The sequence below is a fragment of the Mugil cephalus genome, chromosome 19, assembly GCF_022458985.1.
Source record: "Mugil cephalus isolate CIBA_MC_2020 chromosome 19, CIBA_Mcephalus_1.1, whole genome shotgun sequence".
Classification (NCBI taxonomy): domain Eukaryota; kingdom Metazoa; phylum Chordata; class Actinopteri; order Mugiliformes; family Mugilidae; genus Mugil; species Mugil cephalus.
Window position 1 is genome coordinate 8,814,809 of NC_061788.1, and position 20,713 is coordinate 8,835,521.

The window sequence follows — 20,713 nt, forward strand, 5'->3', positions numbered from 1 at the left end:
CTCATTAATGCTTTTTAATATGTGAAAACAAAACTACACAGAAGCCTCCAACTTGTGTGTCAACAGACACATGTAGAGTAGTTGTTTGTGACTACAGGATCAATTAAATCTGGTTTTGTTCTTTCTTTTACAAGATTTCAGACTGTCTTTGCTTACCTTTTCAAGTTTGGACTCGAGTAGTTCTGCAGCTTTCTGCTTACTGAGAAGCTGCCTTCGTCTCTCCTGTCTCATGGCCCTCTTCTGGAACTCCTCATTATGATTCAGTAGATGTTTAGCCAGAGCAGGGAGAGCCAAGAACTTCAGCTCACAGTGGGAGCACTGGTATAACTCGGACTCAGAGTCCTCATCCTCCGGACCAGGGGATACCACAAAGTCCCTCTTCAAGTCATTGCTGTGGTGGTCATTGTAGTGCAAAGAGAGCAGCTCGCCTGTACTAAAGGACAACCGGAAGCATTTTAGACACTTGAATGGCAGCCATTCAACTTCTTTGTCCTCCTCAGGTTCAAGCGGAACCTCCAGCATCTCCTTGTCCTCCTCTGCCAATGCACTGACAGCAGTCTTCTCTGGTTCTTTGGCATAAATAACAGTAAAGTAGCGACCAAGCTTGCTAGAGTGCTGCTTCTTGGGGAAGACACCTGGGTGGCGTTTAATGTAGTGTGAGACTATGCTCTTCCTGCTGAAGGCCTGGAAGGGGCAAAGAGAACACTTTCGTCTCTCCACAGCCAAACGCAAATCTTCACTCATTTCAGGATTTTCCCCTTCTGGTGGTGGGGGTGCTACCACTTTGTTCGGCTTTTCGCTCAAAGTCTTGGAAGCAGCAAGACAGTGTGTATAATAGGCATCAATATCATGCCGCTTCTGGTAGTGTGCTGCCAGACCCTTGCGTATAGGGTTTGTGTATGAACATAAAGCACATTTGAAGACATTGTTCTTACCCTCTGGCTGAGCACGGACATTGTTGTGCTTGATACGGTAGTGGCGAGCAATGCCTTTCCTGGTAGAGCAGAAGTATTTGCAGAGTTGACACTTGAATATAGTGTGTTTCTCTGTCTTATTGACGGGTAACTGAGAGAGTGCAAGGTCCAATTCACTGACCTCCTGGACTTTTGCTGCACCTGACATATTACTAGCGCTGCATTCAGCTACTGGCTCTGTGTCTTTACTGGAAGAAAAATGTGTCAGAGAGGTGGCAAACATATCAGAAGCAGACTGATTGTGATATTTCTCATAATGGATTTTCAGTTTCTCCAGAGTCCCATGTGTGTATGGGCACATTTTGCATCTGTATGCGCCATAGCCCTGCCTTTGAGTTTTGAACTTGTCATCTCCTTCATGCAACTCAGTGATTTGCTCTACATCATCTGCAAAGTCTTCTGCAGTGACTTTCACTAAGGGGTGTCTTTTCTGGTAGTGAGTTAGGACTCCATGGATCCGGGAGTTCACATATGGACAGTGGCGACATTTATACACGGAACTAGGATTGATGTCTGCCTCCTGTGCAAAATCTGCAGCTTTTACTTTCATGCCTGGGTGCTTCTTTCCATAGTGAGTGAGTAGGCCGTGGAGACTGTTGTACTCTGACAGACATACAGTACACTGATAAGGATTATTAGAGATGGAAAGGCGTGGGTGCGAGGGATGGGGATTACTTTCTTGAGGAGGGGTGGAAATGACCAGTGCTCCATCATCGTCAACAGACTGGCAATTCAGAGGTGCATGTTCTTTGGCAACCTGCTGGGGGATGTTTTCAGCCGAACCATTCCCCTTGATAATGTCCAACAGCACAGATTCATCCCCCTTGATAGCCCAGGGGTGGACTGCCTGATAGTGACTTGTGATGTCCCATATTGTACAGGCCTCAAAGGCACAGTCTTTGCATTTGTAATGTTTAGTTTCCAAATTGCCCCCTTGTTGGGTGGTTTCAGGCCCAGCCCAAAGCTTGCTGGCCATGTATGTGTAGTCAACATTATGTTCAGGATGGCGTCTTTGGTAATGGAGCAACAGACCCTGGGGTTCAGCATGGGAGTATATGCACCACTCGCAGTGGTAACCTGCCTCCAGAATGCCATCTTGGTAAGCCCAGTGTAAAATGGTCATAGCTGTGGCTTTCACAGTGGGGTGTTCCTTTTTCAGGTGCTTCTTTAGGGCGTAGACATAGGGAGATGTATAGGAACAGTGTCTGCACTTAAGGGAACGCAAAGGTGTAACATTTTCAGAGTCTGGAGGAGCTGGTGTCACAGCAGAAGAGACACTACCGGACTGAACCATCTGTGCGCGCTCGCGCTGACTCCGTACAACTGCAGTGTGACGACGTACAAGGTCAGCATTTGCCTTGGTTTCCCTATGCTTTTTCTGGTAGTGAATAAGCACTCCTTTTACAGTGCGATTGCCATAATCACAGTGCTGACAAAAGAACAGCTCGTCTTCACCCTTCTCACAACTTCCTGGTTTGGGACTTGAGTTATTAGATCCATCATGGCCATTATTTTGAAACTGTTTCAAAAACTGTTTGGGGGTTGCAATTTGCAATTCATCCATTAATTTCATCAAACCAGGGGTGGGAGCACCATGCTTGATATACTTTGCTGTCACTTTCACTTCTGGGTGTCTTTTTTGATAATGCACCAACACACCAACAACAGATCGGTTACTGTACACGCAGTGTTTACAGTAGTACATTTCCTCATCAGATCCATACAGTGCTGCACTTGAATTCTTCGGAGTTGTAGACATGCTGGAGTTAAATGAAGAGTTGGCAACAGGCTGTGACTGATCGACTGAGACAACTTTCATGGTTTTCTGTATACGGAAATAGGACGCTTTTTGATCTGGGTGTTTCTTCTGGTAATGGACCAAAACAGAGTGCATGTTGGGGCTAGCAAAGGAACACACATCACAATCATAAACAACAACATTACCACCCATGGTTTCTTTGAGAAGTTCTGTTTCAGTGCTAGCTTCAGGGGACTTGGAAACCGATTTCGGCACTGGGCTTGTGGAGGCCATGGGCACTGAAGCGGACGAGTTAAAATTCTTAGGGCCAGAATTCAGTATTTCCCTCAGAGTTTGTGATTCACTTGATTTGTGCGTCTGCTCCACAATATAACTGGAAAAGATCATGGCATTGTTGATTTTTACTGTGGGATGCATTCTTTGGTAATGTGGCATTAGGCTCCTGACGTTGGGGCTTGTGTATGAACAAAAGCGGCACATGTATAGCAGATGTGGTTGGTTGAAGTTGAGCACATTGCTTGCTTCAGGGTGGTGATCCATGTAGTGTTGGTGCAGATCGTTGTAATTTGTGTATTCAATGTAGCACTCTAAACATCGGAAGACGGCACTCTGGTCTTCAGGGTCCAGGATGTATTTAAAGCTGAATTTGATGTAAGGGTGCATCCGCTGGTAATGGGTGCTAACGCTACGAGCTGATTTGTTGTGGTAGTCACAGTGTTTGCAGTAGAAACGTGTAGTTCCATGATCCTCTGAATATTCCATGTTTTCTTGGACAGTACTGTCACTTGCATCAGCAGAGATGTTTTCGCTATCGTCTGAGAAAGTCAGTGATAGAGGAATGTTTCTAGGCTTTGACTTGGGGTTGCTTTTTCTTTTGCCTATTCTGCCTCCCTCATGAATGATTGCTGATTCTCTTGCATGAAAATGCTGTGTGTTGTAAGCAAAGACAGGGTTTTGGACGTCCTGGTTTCTGTCCTCATCAGCGCTAGTACTTTCTCCTAGATCTTCATCGTCCATGTCATCCAGATTTATGATCATGTCCTGTTGGCTTTGGCTTATCTTACTTTGAAGATTACTGGCAATTTCATCAATTCTGGTTCTCTTTTTGACTGAGGACAGATCCAAAGGCAAGTCATTAATGGACTTCCTGGCTCTTTTCCCTGTTACTAAGGGCTTTTTGGTGGCAAGTCCTAGAATTGAGGTCTGGGTTTTTTGTAGAAAGATTGGAGATGCCTCTGCTTCAGAATCTGCCTGGTCAGTCAGCTGAGTTTCAAAGACAGTGGGATCTAGATCGTCACAGTAGGAATGCTTATGCTGCTGGTGGACCCTCAGACCTTTCAGAGTGGTGGTGGAGAAGCTGCAGAGTGTGCAGCGATGAGGGTTCTGCTGGTCGTTCGGTGTGCTGGTTGTCTTTTTTCCATTGACTTTGGAAGTTACATTACTCCCATTAACTGGCTCTGCAGTACTGTCATTCTGAGATTCTGGGCTATCACTTGTTAGGTCCAAGGTCTCTAAATCTGAGGAGTTGTGACTCTGTTTGTGCGTACCTAGTTTCAGAGGGCTGGTGCAAATAAATGGGCATTCATCACATTTATACACTGTGGCTTTGCCAGACAGGTGAATGTTTTCAATGTGCCGGGAGATGCTCCGTCTGTGCATGGTGAGGAAGGAGCAGAAAGGGCACTGAAATCGGTTCATGTATTTTCGGAAAGGTATTCCTTTAGTCTCCAGTAATTTATTATCATCATCCGTCAATAGCTGCTTTGCATCTGCAGACAGGGTTCCAGTGTAGCTGGGGTCATCTATGTCACCCAACTCTTCATCATCATCATCATCCTCTACGCTGCTCTTTGAGTCTTCCTCATTGAGTAAGTTTGCATCCAGGTCTGTGACACTGTTGGAAACATCAGACGATGCAAATCTTTTAGACAAAATGGAGGAACCTGTGCTGTTGGGTGTAACCGCCCTTATCTGTGCATATTGAAATGATGAGATCTCTGCAACAGACTTTTCCAGGGTATTTTCTGATGCATTTCCTACTGACTCCTCCTTTGCACCGACATCAACTAAACTCATGTTTGATCTAGTCGGGCTACGGGAAGAGGAGGGGGAATCTGGTTTGGGTGAGTTTGCACTTGCCTCCCCTTCAAGCTCTGCAATGCAGGAAACTATCTTGACCTTGTCACTGTGTTCCTTCACCACGTGATTAGTCCAGCTGTCCTTCTGGTCAGTCTGATAGTCACACCATTCGCAGGCAAATGTTCCTTTCATGAGCCCGCTAGTTGGGTCAGATTCCACCCCAGTGTCGACGTATTCTGGAGCATCTCCAGCGGTATCTGAGGGAACTTTGTGATGATACATCAGTTGGTGTTTCATTATCCTTGCCTTGCGTGGAGACTTGTATGTGCAATACTGACAGGAATACATTTTTGAATGATCGTTGTGCATTATAACTGTGTAACTGGGCTGTTTAGCTGACTGTGGGGAGACACTTGCATTCGAATCTTCCTCTGTGACATTATGCACCTTTTTGGTGTGGTTTCTTAAGAGTGACTTGGATCTGAAGTAACGGACACAGAACTTGCACTGGTAAAACGGCGGATGGGCTTCAGTTGTCTGCTTGTCTGATATTTGATTTTGACTGTCAGTTGAGCTGGGGCCTAAAAGAAAAAAAAGTACATGAGATATGCCCTGAAAAACAAAAGAACCTTAACATTTTTCTTTCTGTTAATACAACAAAAATGTTTATGCTGCTCAGTGAAAATATATGGTCATCCTACTATGAGACGTGTTTCTTAATCCTCAACAAATTAACAGGAACATCTGAATTAATGTGGTAGGCTTACTCATTCCAGGTTTCAAAGGCGTATAATCCTTGTCATCCTTATCCTCAAATTCCCCTTCTTCCTCCTCGTCTTCATCCTCGTCTTTCAGAGAATCCGACTCATCTGCATCTGCAGGCTGCAGGAAAACAGTGTGCACTTCCTGTATGTGAGTCTTCAAGTCATCATATGACTCGGCGCGGAAGTCACAGCCGTCACACTGCAATACCTCCATCACTAAAAAGGGGGAGAACTCCCTGGAAAATCAGGGAAACCTGCAGAGAAAAAGAAAAAAAAATACATTCAGCATTTGTAAGCACTTCACATGAATCGAATCAGACTTAGTATCCATTTACATTGAAGGTTAATGGGCACTTTCTAAATATCACTCACTTTATATAAACAGAGAGTAAAAAATCTGATGTGAAAGTCAAGATACAGTTCAAGATTCGGGGATAATATTATCATGTAATGCTTCCACAACAAGCGCATTCCTACAAGAACGAGCTTAGTGATGCTCTTACATGATTACTAAAGCAATTCCTGCTGTGAACAAAGAATAATCAGGTTCAAGATGGATCCTTGCCATTTCCACATAACAAATGTGGTTAGAAAAATATTAAAATATTTTAATATGTTCATGATTATGTGCTCAAAAGATATTATCCTACAATATAGCTTCATTCATTACATATAAAACTGAAGAGTTTTTATTTACAATGTGCTTGAAGAAAAAAGGAATGCAGCACTTTGATGATAAAACATTTGGGGATAAAGAACGATTATTTGCATGAATATTTAATTATAAATGGGAATGTGGAAAGGGAATGACATGGTCTAATTAAGAGGTAACGTTAACACTTGTATGACACAATTATAATAACACTACTGTAATGCCTCCCCATATGTCACTGAAATACACTATTGTAAGTATTCGCTCATCTTCCTTAACGCGCATATGAACTTAAGTGACATCCCATTCTCAATCCATGGGGTTTAATATGCCGCCGGCCCACCCTTTTCAGCTATAAGAGCTTCAACTCTTCTGGGAAGGCTTTCCACAAGGTTTAGGAGTGTGTTTATGGGAATTTTTGGCCATCCTTCTAGAAGGCCTGGCTCGCAGTCTTCACTCTAATTAATCCCAAAGGTGGGGTGTCGCGTAGAGGTCAGGACTCTGGGCAGGCCAGTCAAGTTCCTCCACACCAAACTCTCTCATCCATGTCTTTATGGACCTTGTTCTGTGCACTGGTGCGCAATCATGTTGGAACAGGAAGGGGCCATCCCCAAACTATTGAATTGTCCGAAATCTCTTGGTATGCTGAAGCATTCAGAGTTTCTTTCACTGGACCTAACGGGCCAAGCCCAGTTCCTGAAAAACAACCCCTCATCATAATCCCCCCCTTCTCCACCAAACTTCACACTTGGCTCAATGCAGCCAGACAAGTACCGTTCTCTTGGCAACCACCAAACCCAGAATGGTCCATCAGATTGCCAGATGGAGAAGCGTGACTCCAGAGAACATCTCCACTACTCTAGAGTGGTGGTGTGCTTTACACAGCTGCATCCGACTCTTTGCATTGCACTTGGTAACTTTTGGCTTGGATGCAGCCAATCTTGAGCTAATCTGAAGGGAGAGTTGCGGAGTGAGTTGGCGACCTCACTCCGTCATTTTACATGGCCTGCCATTTAATGGTATTATAACATAGGGAGTGACAGCAACACAGCCACGGACAGCTGGCTGAGGAATATTTAGTAGTGAGGAAATATCACAACTGGACTTGTTGCACAGGTGGCATCCTATCACAGTAGAACGCTGGAATTCACTGAGCACTTGAGAGCGACCCACTCTTTCACAAATGATTGTGGAAGCAGTCTGCATGCCTAGGTGCTTGATTTTATACACTTGGGGCCATCGAAGTGAACACCTGAATTTAGTTATGTGGATGGGTGAGTGACTACCTTTGGCAATATAGTGCATCTCCCATGCAAACACTGCAAAATTGTTACTGAGTATTGTTACAAAATCTAATTGAAAAAAATCCTAAACAAACCCTATAAAGGTTTTGTTATGACACTGATTGCTTGGATGACCAAACGACATAGATTAAGTATCATAAATCTTTACAATGACCAGAGCATCAAACCACGACACAGAGGAAAATTCAGCAGATGCTGGTGTTACTCAGAATAATAAGAAGGTCCCATTTTTTAGAATAGCATCATTCCAAGAACAATGCGGGGACTGGGGAGGGATTATAGGTTGATTTGTCCCATTTTATTACCTTGGGATAAGCAACAGCTGGAGAGCAGCTTCACAGCTCAGTATTTAGAGCAGACTATTCCAGCAGATTGAATCAACCGTTCTGCAATAAGATGAAGGCTTTATGTCTTAGGGCTTCTCTGTAGTTCGGACTTGGCAAGAAAAATGGAAGCCGATGGTGCGGTCATCATTTCACGGCTCTTTCATCGTGGCTTTTTAATCATCAGTCGTTTTGTTTTGAAACCATATAAAGACTGCAGGACCTGTAGCTCACGCTGGTTACTGAATAGGCAGTTAAAGGGCACAGTTTACATCCTTTACTCTCGAATCAAAACCCATTCAATCTGATTTTCCACACTTTCTTTTCACAATAACAAGAGAAGTATTTCCTTCATCAGAACATATTGTATTTTCTGAGACAAGAGGTTAGCAGTGTGGTGAATGCCTTCTTGACTGAAGAAAATCAAATATATGAGATGTGAAGTTTGAGTTTTACCATCAAATACAGAATGCATACATCTGTACATAAGGGTTGTATGGCTATATTACTCAAAAAAACAAATATTAATTAATAATACAAAACAATAATAAACAAAAGTTTGCGATCACTCGAACACAGCTGTTAAACTACCCGACTAAACTTTACAGTAACACTCAACAACCATGGGCTATCAAAGCGCTCCCAGCTGACACTTTCCATTGTCTGAAATGTCTTTCTTCCAAAACAATGGCAGTTAAGGGAAGCTCAAACAAGCCCAGAGAAGATCCATAGGATTCAGAGGTGCACATATGAAGACGGATACAATTATGTAGACATACTGTAACCGAATATCTGCCGTTTTAGTTGACACAAGTTGTGGCAGTGCACTGTTACCCTAAGTAACACAAAGTGAATCTACATGGAAGAGCCATCCAAAGAAACAATTGTCACAAGATGGTCAATGTTGTTTACTTCTCCTGTTGATGGTCATAATGTTATGGCTCGTCAGTGTATTCTGCTATGGAGTTGCGTGGCAGCCAGAGGCACTATTCTTTCTTTCTATTCTTAAGTTATTTATATAAAAATCAAATAACAGTGCCCGAGCTGTATTCATATCATTTGTCTAATACCAACAAACTATCGACTAAAGGCTGTAAAACACCTATGCGACTGTCAACCATAGACCAGTGTCCGGGTTTAATTGATCTATACTTAGGCAGAATGACTCCATTAACTGGAACTATGTGTGACACCAGTCATTCATGCTGTTGCCATATTTTCAGGATCAATACACTAAAGAGTAAGACTGGTTTCATGAACACTGCAAGCACCCTGCAGGTCTGAACATATGGTAACCTATACTATATCAGGATGTAAATGCACAGGTGTCCCTTCTTCATTAAACACTTTGTGTACACATAAATGAACTAATGCACACACACACACACTACACAACAGGCCCAGAGACCAAGGCAGATGTCTGAGTATGCGACACCTGTGTGTGCATTTTAAGAGACTTATAGTGTATTAGTGAGGGAACGACACTGATTTAACTGAAACAGAGTTTGAGGAACAAAGATAATTCTGCAAACTGGAAACACATTTACACCTTTTTAGATATAACATATTTATTGAAGTGTTCATTTGTGTGTTCTATTAGAAGAAGACCCAAAATATTTAGCTTTTATAACATTGTAGTCAGTGTCTTTAAGACGATTGAGTCCAATGGCTTTTAGTCTTACCCAAATGCCACAAGATACTGATGTTATCCATAAAAACATAAATCAGAAATTAATGATAAACTCATCATGCATATATAATCATTATATAATAAAATCACAATCAAGAATAGAGTTACAGCTTCAATATTAGCCTCCGACCACAAGAGCAACCTCATGAAGTTCTTTTCATTAGAGTGTAATCGCTTGCAAACAGCAATTGCTGTGTTTTTGTTAGCGTGGAATGAATTAAAGGTGGCTTCTTCTATGAAGTCTGCCATGTTGCATTTCTACGTTAGCACGGAATGGACTTAAATGGATTTAAAGAAAAACTTGCGTTCTTTCTCCAAAAGGTTTGGAAAGGGACATTAAGGCAAGGGCTCCTTTAGGCCTGGTAAAGACTTCATTGTTATTTTATTCGAGTACAATTTAGGCAACACCACAAGACAAAGCTTGTAATTAATATAAAATCTAACGCAAATTGGTTAAACTTGTATGCTGCAAAGACCATGTCGTGTCTTCCAGAGAACTTTTGTTACATATGAAAAAAAAACTAACTCAGTTGCGCTATCCCTCCGGTGGTTCTTCTACCGGCTTTGTTTACCTTCTTCTCCTGCGAGCGGCTTTCTCTGGCGATGTTTTTGTTCTGGGGTCATACGCCAGTGCAGTGGCCCTTGGAGCATGCGTTGTCTTGTCCCATTAATCAATTTTAATCAATCATAAGTGTGTATGGAAACATACTGAGTGCTACATTAGCTGCTATTAGCATAACTAACCTGCAACTCAACTGAACCGTCAGCACTGACAAAGAATCATTTGTGGAGCAACTGCTATGACAACGCTGTAATCAAAGTGCCTTTCTGACTCTGTAGGCAGCTTGAAGACAAGATGAAGTTACATAACCTGAAATAGACGCAGGCTTAATCCAACTTGTTTACTGGGAAAAAAAAAAAAAAAAAAACCTGTCTGTGTTACATTTAACATACGGTACGAAAGTTGGCCCACATGTCAACATGAGGTACCTAATAAAACTGCCTCAATTAGTTTTAAACTTTGTGTCAGAACAAACTCTAAATTGTTTAAATTGAGAAGAAAATTCAATTCCAGTTTAATTCAACTAACCAAACAAACTGTGGTACACTGGAGGGATAAAAAGGAGAAAAAAAAAAAAAGTGAGATCCAGCCGGAGACAGTTGGGAATCTCACCCTGCTTCCCACACCCAACTGCACAGCCAGTGGAGAGGTCCTTGTGAGGCAGCCAAACTGTCCCTGGGTAACCAGGGGATCCATTGTTGTTCAGGGTCAGGTTACAGCCTCACCACGTGGCCCCACCCTGCCCCCTTGGCAGTGCACTGCTGTTTTGAACAAAGTTGCCTGCTAATGCCAGGTTCCTTGACATGGATATCAAGAGAATCCTTTTGGAGAAAGATGTGGAGAGGAATGCCCGGAGAGGGGGGGAAAAAAAAAAACAACTCCTACACAACCACCATCTGCCTTAGAGTTGGCTCTGTCTTTTCAGCCAGTCGGTCCCTGCACCGCACCAAGTTAATGGGTGAGATTGTGTAACTGCTTTCATCTAGTCAGCTGGGGCTCTAACAGACAGCGACCGGGCTGCTCAGATCCTCCTCTGAGCCGAGCTTCAAGGGCAGCCATTTTAGGAGCTGACTATGTGCGCTTAGGTGTTCAGCCAGCACACAACATGGACCCACAGATCTGATCCTCTTCCTCAAAGGCAGGCAGCCTGTCGCTGGAAAGCAGCTGACAGAAATCTATCTGCCAGATGTACAGTAGCGTACCCAAGCACTCTGCCCACACAGCTCAGCAGAAAACATCTCACACTCTCACCGGCCTGACTTTCATTTCTCGGGGACATTATCTCCCACATCAAGAGCTTTTCAGAGAAATGCTAGAACCACCTTTCCAACTAAAGAATAGTGCAAATCAACACTTTGTGGAGAGACATACAGCAAATGCATGTTGCAGAAGCTGCCAGCTACTGTACATTCCACAAGGGGGTCTAAAATGCGAGGCATGTCTGAACTTCTTTATCTCAAGAGTTCGGCAGCTCCGAGCCCTGAGGAGAAAGGGGAAGCGAGAAGGGAAGGGTGGGAGGAGAAGGGAGGCGGCGAGGCGGCATGTTGGAGCCACCTGGAAGACCTTCAGTGGTAAGCAGTGACAGAGGACAAAGCCATCAGACTGGGCTCCCCAGATTCCAAAGTCTACTGACATTTGTTAATCACCAACCGGTCTCTCTGCATCGGTGAGCCCTGCCAGCAGTCACACCCTCTACTCAAACTGGCTGACAGCAGCTGCTCTGTCTGAAAGAGGGCCTTTGAATAAGCCAGCATTAAGCTGATTAGGAGTACAGAGGTTTTGTCCTTAACTGTTGGTTACTGCTACCATCTCATGTCGTCTGGGACAGGAAAGTCCACGAATGTGTTACATTATTATGTCTTGGCTGCAGATAAATCGCCTGGCAAACAAGGCAGGATGTGCATCTTGTCAACCTGCACAGCAGCCTCAATAATTAATGACCCATTGATTGAAAATGACAGCCTGCATTTTAAAGGAAAAACACAGTGGCGGTATCCGCAGGTTGCCAGTATCATGGAAATTGATTTTTGCAGAGATGGGATGACAACATGAGAGACAAATCAATACACTTGCAATTTCAAGAAATACATTATATATAAAAAAAAAAAATTAAAAAAATTTAAAAAAAAAGACAGAGAAGCGCACAGATAACTGTTTGATACTGTTCTGATCTCTTTAGTCCACAGCGATCACCAGGTTTACCCAGGCAAAGAGGAAAAGGCAGGGGAGAAAGATCTCATTGTGCCTGCAGAGGAGCAGCAAAGCGTTGCGTCACAGGACCAAAGAGAATTTGGCCTCTTGCACAAACAGGAGATCGAGAGCTGGAGATCAAGATGGCTACTCCCATCCTCTGATGTCAGCAGCCCTAGAGAGCTCAACACACCGGATCTGACAGTCTGCTGGACACTTTCTCACATACAAATAGCACACTGCAAACCCCACCTCTCTGGTATACGTCTAAAAATAAATGAATGAACCTATCTGGAAGGCCATTGTACTGGACTGATATGGTGTAGGACCTCCTCTATACATAGGTTTATGGAGGCACCTTATACAAGCAAATGTTTGCATCAATTACAGAAGTGTCCCAATTACGCTAAATTTAAATTAATAGATGATCAATAAAACAGTACGTTCAAGGAGATTACACACACACATTTCCTGACACCTGATGGTCATATTCAGCAACAAAGACGCCTTACAATGAAAGCAGAAAAGGGTTAAAACCTGGCTCTGACGGTGCTTCACCCGGTTCAAGATAGATTCAATCACATGGATTAATATTTTGCAGCTCCTTGCTGCGACTATTCATCCCAAATTTACTCAAGCCACAAGAGAAAAGGTGCCTGCTGCACACCAACACAAAGAATATAAACGGGTTCTTAACCAGCAGCTTCTGAATGCTGGCACACTGTCTCTCTGTGTAAATAACCAATATTCTAATTATTTTTTTTTCTTCATAAGCATGCCAAAAACAGCGCCTTTCCTGTTTCTCAGTAATCCCCACCCAAATGTTTTCCCCACAGCAGTCTGTGCACCTGTTTTCTGACCACATGCAATCACTGTTATGAAATATCAAACACTGCAATAATTCCGATGAAGAAGAGCGAATCGCATTTTTACATGACACGTTTAATGCCAGGTCCAGAAGTTTCCCAGCAGAACATTGTGTTTTCACAAGACGGTCAGTGTTATTTACGTCGCCTGTCAGTGGTCATAATGTTATGCGTGACGGGTGTAAATTGATAGAAGTTAAATTTAAATTGGTAGCAATGGAAAGTTTTCACTGTCAAGGTGCAACATGACGCATAATAGGACATAACACATAAAACATAATAGGATTGTTTTGTAATCAGAAACGAAAAGGAAGAATAAACAGTCACATCTTTTCTGACAAAGGCAAACCATGATGAATTCACAAAAAGCATGACTGAAACGGAATGACTGCTGACACTGCTGCTCTAGTGATATTAATCCACTAGTATAATGTCATATTACTGCTGGAAATCCATGTACAAAACCAATCAAATCATTCCCAACTAATCCTTCACCTACATTATACAGGAAAAATAATGTTTTCTTTCTACTTTCTCTCTGCTTAGCAGATATGACAGTGTTCTGTCTTTTTCACCCCTGAAAATTTCCCTGCACATCAGGCTGTCAGGATCTTCAAGTCAGGGGGCTGTGGGGGCCACTCCAAGAGCTTTAGCTTGTGTTTCTTTAAGTAGGTCATAGTGGATTTTGAGGTCTTTGTCTCATTGCTGGAGCCAGCCTCTGTTCAGTTTCTTGACTGTTGGACGTTTGCAGATGTTAAGTGGAATTTCATGGAAATGTCAATTCCTTCTGCTAGCAAACGTTCGGTAATGGCAGCAGGGGAGTTCAACCTGAACTTCTTGTGTCTACTGGTTTCCAAAATGACTGGCTCATGCAGGTCCTGCTTTGCATACGCGCGTTGTCTTTTGTGATGAGTTTGCATGCAAGGTGGTAGATGCTGCCTTTGCAAGCAGCGACGCACGGCAAAACGGCGGAACGATGCACCACCCCCCCGTGTCAGCTAAACCTTTCTGAGGATCTTGTGTAGTATGGATTCCGCTTTGCCCTTGCAGTTTTCTGGGCTTTCAGATCTTGTCTCGACTTTCACAGTTCTTCTTAACTGGGTTAAGTTTCAGACGGTGGAATTCCTTTAATTCCTAATTCCTTGGTTTTTAGCCATCACTTAGCTTAATTTCCAGGTTTTCATGGTGACAACCGCAGCTGACAGCTTCTAATGTGAGTTCTTGACCTGAACTAATCAGAATAAGGCTTTTCTGACAATTTATTTTACTTTTAAAGTTGCCTTTAGGGGTAACCAAATGGGTTTATTACTGTACATAAATGTTTTCATTGTTTAACTTTAATCCAAAATATCTCTTGACTGACTGTCAGCCTACAACAGAAATATTGTAAGACCGGAATGAAGTATTGCTGAGAGGCATCAAAATCTTAGTCAGATATGGAACATATTTGGTATTTAACTGAGTTCTAAATAAAGCTTGGAACCTGCTCAGCTCACCTCTTCATCTAACATTATGTTCTGTGTTTTTTCTCTGGAACAAGACATCGCAGTTATAACTTGTTTGGTTTAAGTTTAGTAAACATATCACTGCACAACCCGTTTTCCTTATTTACCAAAATCTGCCTATGTGTCTCCGAATGTGTGCAATTATGATTAAAAATTGATGTAGAAGTACATTTTGTTAAAGTTTAATTATTTCACGACTTCTGGTATTGTACGGTTTGAAATTAGGAAAGAAACGTTCTCCTCAATTAGCCTCGCTTTTATTATTTCTTATGTTAAAAAAAAAAAGAGCAATAGATTACAGATTTTTTACAATAACTTTCCGTATCAGAATGAAAAAACCTCGGCACACCTTTTGTGTGTGATGGTTCAACGTGACGTCTTGAAATCCAGCAACCGCTGATGCAAGTATGGGCTAAGTCAAGCAGCAGCGAGACGTATTTATTCTGGCACCAAACCTTTAATCATTCTCTTTACCAGATACAACTGAGAGACTTTGAAAGCAGAAGATATCTGATGTAAGGCTTCAGTTTTCAAAAGTTTTATTTTGGTTTCTCATCCTACACCTGATGACTGCATCATTAGATGGAACCATACATGGAGGTGGAGCACGTTAATAAGATAAATACAGTGGCTTGCAGTTGGACACATTATAAAAGAAAATTAATTAAGATTGGTTGGCACAAAAGTAGTAAAGTATGGCCAACTTTCAGTCCCAAACTATTGTTTCTTACCTACAGATGCATATGTAAAATCAGTTTACAGACTAGAGGATATATTAGATCATATTACAACACTCAATTCTTATAGTCAACGTGTTGTAGAAATGGGATAAAGAAAACTGAGCTAGCATAAAATACCTGAAAGAACAAGTTTCATCTGGTGCAGTTCTAACTCCCCAACTTACAGAACTTAAAGGATCTCCTGCTCACATCTTGGTGCCAGATACCACAAGGAACCTCCAGGTCTTGAAGAGACCAGGACCACGTGGGTTGGAATTGTTTTAGTAGCAGCCAAGGGATGAACATCTTCTTAGATGACCAAGTATTTTATATTTTTAGGTGTGTTTTATGTGAGATACCTCACAGTACAGCACCTTCTCTACTTAAGAGACACCAAAGCAATGTGCTGAATACGCATGAGTCTTTTTGGAAAATGCAAACACTTCACATCTCCACAGAAAATTCCAAGATGGTGAAGAGACTAGACTAGATTTCCCCTCAGACCTTGAGTACAGTATCAGGCAAACTTCCAAACAAACAGGTTGAAAACAAAGTTACTCTGATGGAACATCAAAACAGTTTACACTAGGTGACGGCCGCAACCACCGAACTCACCCAGAGTTACAAATACAGACACCACAGACACTGACCGGTGGATAAAGACAACTGAGTCACTCCTTCCACATCTGTGGGGAATCTCAACGTGCTATTTCTGTTGGGGCTGCAGTTTTTAAAGTAAACTTTAACCCACAAAAACGTCTGACCGGGTGAAGAGTTCCTTTTCCATTTTATCAACGCTCCATAATATTAAACTACTACTCAGAGAGCTCTTAACACACGAGGATTAAACTTTTTTTTTTTTTAGATGATGTTCTGGAAACATTTGAGGAAGCTACTTTTGTGGTGTCACTTTGTTTTATACTGAAGTCACTGTTGAATTGTCCTGGCTTTAAACCAGTCAACTGTAAGCTACGTCAGCTGAGACCAGTAAAAAATGTGAATAATGCTAAACCGGACTTTAAAGTCAGATTATGTAAAAAAAAAAAATTAAAAAAAAGAAACTTTTCTTTTGTCTTAAATCTTATCCTTGTCAGTGAAGGGCTGACAGTTAAGGGCTAAATCCATAAAATCAAAAGCCAACCTTATTTGAATCTTAATAGTCTTTTACTTACTTACTTGATCTGGTATTAGCAACTAGCCAGCACACACTGTGGTGCATTTAGAACTTAAAGAGGCGTCAGAGATCGACAGAGACCAAAAACAGACATAAGAGATGGACTCAGGCTAAAGATGCCAAGAGGTCAGAAACATGACTCCAAACACATGAATGATAACTTCGCTCTGTAACGGCAGGATGCACAAGTTATCAACTGTATGCAAACGTATCAACGTAAAACGTTGTTAGCCGGCGTCATGTTCATTTTTTTTTTTTTTCTGTTTCTCTCACAGCTTCAAATAATAACAATAAAATTAAATAAGGGGACATTGTTAACAGTGCACTGGAGCTGCACTTTTATGATATAATTTCATTTTTTATGGTGAACAGACACAGAGAGCTACAGGCCCTGAAAACCCAGCCAATGGCCAGCCAGCAAAGAAGCATAATTAACGTCTGTACTGTCAACTAACATGCACCCATATGTGCCTAAATTTACTGCCCTGCACACACAACAATCAGTTGTGACGGATTAGACACACACACACACAGCCACTGAGCACCATCATAACCTCAAACACACAAAGTGCAGAGTTCCAGCGTCAACTCGCCTTGAATTTTTCATGGCTTAGCCTCACCTGAAGGTACACACATTGAAGCCACAGGGTCTGAATATGTCACACAGCATTATTCCCTAAAAAGGACCACCAAAAATGTCTTAACACATGCTTTGGAAGTTATTTTGGTTCAGATTAGGAATGGTGGCCCAAAATAAGAATGTCTGGTTGTAGCGATTCTCTGGCCTGGGTGCAGCTCACACTTTTGTTGGCTCACAGTAGAGCTTTTATCTGTCAGCGCTGTAGCAGATAACAACATTGGTTCAAAACAGAAAAGCTGGTCCGACCTGACTGACCTTCATATTCCAATACTGAGCCTCATCTCTTCACAGAAGAACAACATATTGACAGATACAACCACTACACTCCATGCTATGTTCATGTTGCATTAGCAACCACATAAAAGGAGAGACACCCGTGTTTCACTAATGCTGACTTTGTTTGTACAGGTTCTCATGAAAGCCAAGTGAGTTTTTTTTTTTTTTTTTTCCTGTAGTCTTCAAATGTTCAGTCTGGTTTTACGGTTTTCCATTTAATTCGTTGCAGACTTCTACTGTGCCCAGAGGTTGATAACCTGGCTTTTCATCTAAATCCACCTTTAGGTTCACAGTGGTGGGTTTAAGTGAAAAGTCTCAACAACTATTGACATGCAATTCGCTGCCCTTTCCGTCCGGTGTGTCTTTGACTTTGGAGAAATCGTCAGGTCACATTTTCAATATATTATGACGCCTTCCTAATGCTGCTATGGGTGGGAGTGTCTGGTCTGGTCTAGGTGGGTGATACAAGTCTAAGTAACATCTACACAAATGCCATGTCCAAAAGCTTCCCAGCAGAATAATAAATTGTCTCAAGATAGTCAATGTTATTCACTTCACCTGTCAGCGGTCATAATGTTATGCCTGACTGGCTGTATGTTAATGCTTAGTGCTAAAGGGCGATGTTTAGCAAATGTCTTCAGCCCTAAAAGTCAAACGTACTACCATGAGTTGCTGTATTTCATGAGTTTACATAATTCAAGTAGCCAAATCAGAAGATTAATCAAATCACAATTTGATGTGGCCTTAGTGCATATTTGTTTGTCAGCATCTTGTAGGACTTAAACAGTTCTCCTGTGGATTTAGGCTGTCCCACTTGCTTCTGTCTCTTTATGTAATCCCAGACTGACTCCATGTTGTTGAGATCTGGAATCCGGAGAGAGTGGGGGTTGGGCTGGATGGGGTGGACGTGCATTACCATCTGTTGCAGGCCTGTTCTTCTTGTAACTGAAGATAGTTTAAGAGAAACACAAACTTGCATGGATTTTCTGCACTACAGGCATGTTTGACCACGACAAAATAGGATCTAAATAATCCCAAGGACTTAATTCACAAAACCACAATCTAACAACCTGGATCTGACCGATATTTATCCTTGATGAGCATATCTATCTCATTGCAACAGCATTTCAGCTCTTGGGTGATAAGCACATTTAGCTGGACACTGACCTCATTCCTCTCTGCCTGTGATCAGAGCAGAGAGCTTCCTTAACTGATGTGATCACATGATGCCGCAAGTCTGAACACACAGAGATGAAACATTGATTCCTACCTGCCCGATCAATGAACCAGGCCCTTGCAGAGGAGATGGGAGGAATCAATAATGTTCAGTATGAACGTTTTGTCATAACATTCATCAGACGTCTGCTGGAATTGAATGATAGGGATGGGAATGGCATGAAATGCAGACAGAGCTGGAAATATATCAGCAATTCCATCACACATCACCCTGTAAGCTAGCGCATGTTTAAACTTGCAATGTTTGTACTACGTATTCGTCACAATTGTGATTATAATCCAGTTTTAATTTTTTTGTTAGGTTTGCTACTATATCTTAGAAGAAAAACGGCAACTTGAATAGGAATATTTCTGGTATTTTTTTTTTTAAATATCAGAAATTAGCTGATGCTAATTTCACATAGAGGCCACGTCATCTTCACACAGAGTCCACCAACTTGGTAAAGCGTGAAAGTCAAACACGCATTCGGTAGTGTTGAACTATATCAACATTATCAGAAGATAACATCAGCGAGCTTACTAAAAATGCCGTTGCCAGCCCAACTGCAAACCTGTTTCAAGAAGCATGTGGCATTAAAAAGAAGTAGGTCAACCATTAACCAGCTAACACAGTGGCCTTGGCTAGAAACGTTCTTCTGGCACTCCTTCTCCATGAATCAATGTTAAATATTTGATGTCAAGCAAAACTCTTGGCATCGAAGGTAGACAGTATACATTAGGAAACAAGAAAACAAACTCCTTCGCCTACAAATCAAACTACAGCCTTTTTTTCCTGTGGTGTAACCAGCAGCTAATGAGGGCTAATGAAGATAGCAACTGCTGGAGGATTGAGATTGTTTGGTGTTCTCCACCTGTGCTACTGCATTAAATTTGAAAGTGTTAGAGGTTCAAATTTACCATCTCACATTTATTACACTTATAAAACGTCAGCTTTCCAAGAACAACAAGTATATTGCTTTTCATATCCTCAGTTACCTTAAAAGACAGCAGAAGCACCTTTTGCGTTTATGCAGACTGAAGCAGTGTTTGAACTTCTGAGAGCTTTCTGGAAAATTCAACACTATCCCTATAACAAAAAAAAAAAAAAAAAAAAAAAAAGAGCCAGCAGCTGTGGAGTCAAGGATTTGACCTGTACCTTCCATGTCATTCCTCTGAATTTGGGAAGATCAATACATTCTACCTTGATTTCATCAGACCACAGGTTCCATTTCCCGTCATGGTTTAACCACACGCTTGCAATGTGTCTTTTGCCCGAAAAGAAGCCTCTTGCTGTTGCTCTGAAGACAGCTCAGGAGAGTGCAGAACGCATAAAACCCTGGCTTCGTGCATGTAGTGGACAGCCTCAGCTAGACAGTCCTTCAGTTATTTTTAGCTTGCTTTTGGCCTCTTGGTAGTTTTTCCTTTAGAGCTTCCTCTTTACATGACCATCCATCATAGAAAGATGACCTGATCTAGATAAGGTCCCCATGCTGCCATACTTCCTTCCTAGATGTCTGACTCGTCTGTGTTTCTTTAAAATGTTATGTTACATTGTTACTATAACTCTTTGACATTTGAGAATCGAGTTTAATTTGATCTTAGGCAAAATTAGATCGAGTTTCATTGCAATCAGGCTTTATATAACAGCACGTCTGCATCAAGGAGTTTTGTGCATACTTGCATAACAGAAATTGTTGCCCTTTCTTAGATAGCACAGGCCAACAGTAGCCTTTTGTGTTAAACTTTCTTTAACAGAACGAATAAAGAAAGGATTTTGCTAACATTCAGGAAACCAGATCAGTAATCCCAGTTTGTCTCAAAGGACTGGTAAATACAGGTGCAGAGCCTTTCAGACGCTGAAATCCAGCAAGCTTTGCTGATCTGTCTGCAGCCTGACCTTCACTAGTGTCACATTCAGAGGGCGTAAAAAAGAAACAACCCATTGCAGCAGGCTCAAGCAACCCTTAAGGATTTTCAGCGAAGGAGAAGATCAGGAGGCCATTAGACTGGCTGAATGCGGC

At 42.0% G+C, this 20,713-nt stretch overlaps 1 protein-coding gene across 4 annotated transcripts in view; it reads right to left on the bottom strand.

The window, feature by feature from the left end:
• Positions 1-20,713, bottom strand: part of znf462 (zinc finger protein 462) — a 55,956-nt gene that overhangs the window by 25,254 nt on the left and 9,989 nt on the right. For 3 of the 4 annotated variants that reach the window (XM_047569072.1, XM_047569075.1, XM_047569073.1), the window contains exons 2-3: positions 5,580-5,830; positions 157-5,393 (exon numbers count right to left, since the gene is read on the bottom strand). In XM_047569072.1, the coding sequence (XP_047425028.1) occupies positions 157-5,393; positions 5,580-5,790 (5,448 nt within the window). In that variant the 5' untranslated portion in view covers positions 5,791-5,830. Of the gene's footprint in view, positions 1-156; positions 5,394-5,579; positions 5,831-19,893; positions 20,434-20,713 lie in introns of those variants that run through there. The other variant, XM_047569074.1, reaches the window with a different exon arrangement.